The 4,779-nt window shown below is 61.2% G+C and overlaps 1 protein-coding gene across 1 annotated transcript; it reads right to left on the bottom strand.

Annotated features, from left to right (window-relative positions):
* Positions 1 to 1,671: 1,671 nt before the first annotated feature.
* On the bottom strand, positions 1,672 to 3,689 carry IZUMO4 (IZUMO family member 4). Its single transcript, XM_006868978.1, has 9 exons — positions 3,476 to 3,689; positions 3,058 to 3,138; positions 2,873 to 2,944; positions 2,640 to 2,666; positions 2,444 to 2,519; positions 2,315 to 2,362; positions 2,215 to 2,229; positions 2,032 to 2,049; positions 1,672 to 1,762 (listed from the first exon to the last, which is right to left on the bottom strand). The coding sequence occupies exons 1-9, from the start codon at positions 3,687 to 3,689 to the stop codon at positions 1,672 to 1,674; spliced, it is 642 nt and encodes a 213-aa protein (XP_006869040.1).
* Between the last annotated feature and the right edge of the window lie 1,090 nt (positions 3,690 to 4,779).

Raw genomic sequence — 4,779 nt, 5'->3', positions numbered from 1 at the left:
GGGCGCCGCCCCACCGTGTGCTGGGGTCACGTTCACGTGCAATTTAAGTTAGGTTGTCCTCCGCTGCCTGTGTGGACATCCCCGGGACAGACTTCTCATTGGTTTCTTTTATCACCTTTCAACTTTGACTCCAGGCCAGGGTCCTGGGCACCACGGGGTGGGGAGGTGGGCAGCCCCGCTCCGTCTCCACTCCTCTTGTGTTGAGCCCTGGAGGGTGGCTTTCATCAAACCAAACCCGTCCTCACTGACACTCTGAGGTGGCTGGGCCCTGGGTTCCCGGGTGAGAGCCCCACTGCTCCAGAGAAGGGCCCAGGTGCTGAGGCAGGTGGGGGCTGCCACCTGGGGTCACAGTGCAAACCTGCATGGTGGGGGAGTTCCGGTCAGAGTCACTGACTGACACGGATCGGATCTCAGGTTTTTCCTGTTCAGTGTGTCTTGTTTGCTCTGTTGTGGGGTCTCTTCTGTTCCATCACTGTCCACCCCACAAGGTGTCTTTCATTGTACCTGCAGCTGTCAGGAGGGGCCCCAAGGCAGAGGAGGGCCTGTGACTGGGCTGGGCGTGGCACTGGACACTCTGCTGGCTCGAGCCTCCCCCCGAGCTGCTGGTTCTTGATGATGTTTTAATGTGTCTTTCTGATGAAAACTGTCACTTTAGCATGTAGTATAATCTATTACAGAATCCTGTGCAGTGATTCTAGACTTTTGAAATTATATGATGTGTTACATAAGAATTTATTTGCTATCGACATTCCTGTATACAGAAGGGAGGCATATCATGCTGCTGTAATGATTTTGTGTCAAGATGATTCAATAAAATGGCAAAACAGACCTTTACACTTCGGGTTCCTGCCTGAGCCATTGTGTGCACTCTCGCCACCCTGCGCCCGCAGCTAGGATTGCTACTGTCCTTGTCCCGAGGCCAGCGTACCTCCTCGGGAACAGCCGGGCTCAGGACAAAATGGTCCTCCCTTATGCGACAGTGACTGGCTAGTGCGGCCTGGACCCCATCATGGGACAGTATGTGCGCAGGGCAGGGACAGAGGCCCAGCAGGAAAAGATGGCTCCTGCCCAGTGTTTGCTAGTCTTGTGCCATGAATGGCGCAGGAGAGGAAGTGGGAGAGGGTGGGAGGCCCCTGGTGTAACACCACAGTCTCGTTCTAAGCAAGAGAAGCCTGAGCCGCATGTGCAGAGGGCCTCTGTGTGGAGCCCTTGGCAAAATCCACACGTGGTGACAAGGCAAGAGGTTCGAGGGGCGCAGAGACCTTCTGGAACCACCAGAAGCTGGGCGAGAAGGAAGACGCCGTCCTTGGTACCCACAGGCAGCAGTCCCAGGACACCCTGAGTCTGGACTGCCAGCCCCTGCCATGGTCTGCCCGTTTGTGGGTCGTTGCTAATGTGGTGGCCCTAGGACACTCAGACCTGGGCCTGTCAGCCTCCCCGGCTGGGGCTGAGGCCCGCGACGCACCTCCCATGCAAACAAGTTCTCCATGAGAAATATCAGGGCCGTTTAATTGTTGAAGCAAAGCACTGTGAGCCCACTGGAGCCTGGGGCTACTATATACAAAAACCGTCCCAGGGGTTGGGCTGCCTGGGGACCCTGGGCATCAGCTGCTCTTGGAAGATGTGGCCGGCCCGCCGGCCCTTGCTGAGTCCTGTCCCCAGCCAGTGCCATCAGTGCTGGGTCAGACACTCGGAGGCGTTCTCCAGCGTCAGATTGGCCAGATGCGGTGGCTCCAGACATGTGAAGCTTGGGGACATCAGGCTGCAGGGGGGGCTGCCATCAGCCCCTGCGGCCCTTCCTCCATCCCACCCAAACACCCATGTGGTGGGGCTGGTGGCAAACTCACAAGGCTGGGGTCCTCCTGTGTGACGACCAGCCAGGTGGGCAGTGGGGAAGAGTAGCTCATGGTTGGTTCATGGAATGGTCACATGTTGTTCACATGGTGTCCAGCCAGGCATATCCAGCTGCAGAGGGTGTCCTCCTGTCCACTCCCTCCCCTGCTCCCCTCCCCCGCAGGCCCTCAGCCTTACCTCCTGCTGGTGTCCTGTCTGAAAGACAAGGACCCGGTCAGTCCCTGAGGGAGGGAGTCTTGGGCATGGGGCCCTGGAGAGGGCAGGGTGAGGCCCAGCCATGTACTCACCCCACTCGGGGGTGCCCCCACATACACCCCTGCTGCCTGATAGGACGGCCCATTTGAAGAAAGTAGGACTTACTTGTGCCACGTACTTCTGTAACAGCAGGGACCAGGGCCTGGGTCAGGGCCATCTGGTGTCCTCTCCCCAAGCCCAGCGGTCGCCCCAAGACCCCACTCACATATATCCCAGGAGGCCCTGCACAGCTCGCTCCCACTGTGCTGAAGACCTGTGGGGAGGGTCCAGAGGTGAGGGGCTGTCTGCGCATGCTCTCCTGGAGGGGCGCCCAGCCCAGGCCCTGGAGTCCTACTCGCAGTTGTAGCCAAAACAGACGACGTGGGAGTCAGTACAGTTGTTGCAGGAGATGGTCTCATACCGGAAGATGCCTGTGACACAGGTGGTGGCTCTGCTAGGACCCAGCCCACACAGGGAGACCTCCTGGCCCTCACAGGGAGACCACCCCTCCCACACAAGGAGACCACCTGGCCCTCACGCGTACAACATACCGCAGTGCCGCTGACAGTCGATGCGACCTGTGGAGAAAGAGGACAAGTTCCCACCTTGATCGGGTGGTTCCCTCTGAGCCCCGTGGCCCACGGCAGCTGTCCTGACCACATGGGTCTGAGCCTCAGTGTCCTGCACCCAGCTCCCAAGAGCTCGGCCCTGGAGGGCTCAGCCATACTCTTGTGTACACACACCCACACCAGGACCCCAGCACCCCCTCACTCCTCCTGCTCACTCTCAATGATGGCATTCTGGATGAGGTGCACTTGGTCCCGGAAGATGGCACGCAGCTCATTGGGAAAGTACCCTAATGGGCAAGTCAGAGGAGGGCAAAGGTAGAAGGGAAGGGGAAAAAATGACCAAGTGTGAGTGTGTGCTGGAGTGGGGAGGAGCTGGGCCCTGCCTTGATTTCCCCCTTACCTGGGAAGTACATCCTGCCTTGGTACAGTTGATCCATCCTTTGGTACACAGCGTTGGCCACTTGCTCCAGCTTCTCCCGGGCTGGGGGTGAGGCGGTGCGTGGGCGCCCTGGGGGCCTTTAATTGGGGGCTGGGGGACTGGAGGGCTCCTGGGTCTGGGATCCTGTTTTGAGGGCAGTGGGTCTGGGCCAGGGGCCCCAGGATCTGGGATTTGGATGTATGGAGTTTCCGATTCTGGCGGCTGGTGTATCCGGGCGAGCGTTCCGTAGTTAGGAACTGGGATCTGGGAGTCGGAGGTGTGGGGAGCTGGGATCTAAGGGTCCGGGGTTCTGGGATCGGAGGTCTTAAGGGGCTAAAAGGTCCGGACCTAGGGACCGGAATGTTGGGATTCCAGTGTCGGGGGGTCGGTCCGCACTCACTGATCTCCGCGGGGATGGCCAGATGCAACTCCTTCATGGTGTCCTGGCTCCAGTCGGTAAGCAGCGCGCCCGACACGGGGATGTCGCCGACCCACCAGGACTTGAGGTTCACGTGGTGGCGGTAGAAGGAGAACTTGTCCGAGAAGTTTCCTTGGCAGTGAAGGCAGCCGCTGGCCAGCGTTGCAGTCAGGCCCAGGTACAGCAGCAGGGCCATGGCCCGCCCCTGCCCGCCCCCACCCCCCCGCCGACCAACCAACGGCGCCTCCAGCGCCACGCCCCTCGGCCGCGCACCAACCTACGACGCCCGCCGCGCCCGGGCCGTGTCCCTGGCCTCGCCACACCCCCAGGCCCAACGGACAGCCCCGCCTCCTCCCGACAACTGACAACAAGACCCACAGCCGACAGGCACCGATGTCCCCGCCCCGCGCACAATCAGGCTCCTCCTTGGGCAGGCTCTGCGTCAAGCCCCGCCCCATGCGTCTGTCACTCGGCCATGGGCGCCAGCGAATGGCGTGAAGGACCGGCCCTCGGTTGCTAGGCAACAGATCACTGTGCTCGGCCATTCCTGAATGCGAATCGAGACGTCAAGGTTGCTCCCCGGGATCTCTGCTTCCAAAGCGTCCTCCATAGACCGGGGTCCCTTTTGACTCCCGCTGAAAGCGAACCTGGGAAAGCCCGGCAAAGTCTACGCTCCCCTTTCACTGGAGAAGCCTGGCCCTTTAAAGGAAATAGATCCGGCTCACACTGGCGAAGCAGGGGCGGGGCTTGTGCTCCGCCGTGTCCCTCCGCGGGGCGTGTCCCTTCGCGAGGCGCGAGCGGCGCGGCTGAGGCGTGAGCGGAGTCCAAGACTAGGTGGGTACTGTCAGCGCTCCTAACTTGGGCAGCTGGGGGCTTAGCCCGTCACTGCGGCATCCTCTAACGGCGAGGGCCCGGGGGTGGCGGCAATGGAGAGCGATTTGTCACGGGAGGGGGAGGGGGGCTCAGTCTGTTCGGACAACGACCTTGGGCATCGGAGTCCGATCCGATAGGTGGGAGATCTGAGGCCACGAGGAACTCAGTCGGTCAGAGGGGCGTCCTCGGGCGGTGGGGCACTCAGTCCATCACTGGGCGACCTGGGGCCGGGGGACTTGGCCTGAAGTGCAATAGGAGGAGGGGCTCGATCCGGCAGAGGGGCAGCCTAGGGTGGGGTGGGGGGGCTTATCCGTCTTAGGGGGGAGCCTAGGGGTGGAGTGGGGCTCTCATCCGTCTGAGGAGCAGCCGTGGGGTGGGGGGGTCCCATCCGTCTGAGGCGGAGCCTAGGGGTG

Source organism: Chrysochloris asiatica, unplaced genomic scaffold (assembly GCF_000296735.1).
Source record: "Chrysochloris asiatica unplaced genomic scaffold, ChrAsi1.0 scaffold00125, whole genome shotgun sequence".
NCBI classification, from domain to species: Eukaryota; Metazoa; Chordata; class Mammalia; order Afrosoricida; family Chrysochloridae; genus Chrysochloris; species Chrysochloris asiatica.
The sequence above is the reverse complement of the archived record's forward strand: the minus strand, read 5'-3'. Positions and strand labels throughout refer to the sequence as shown.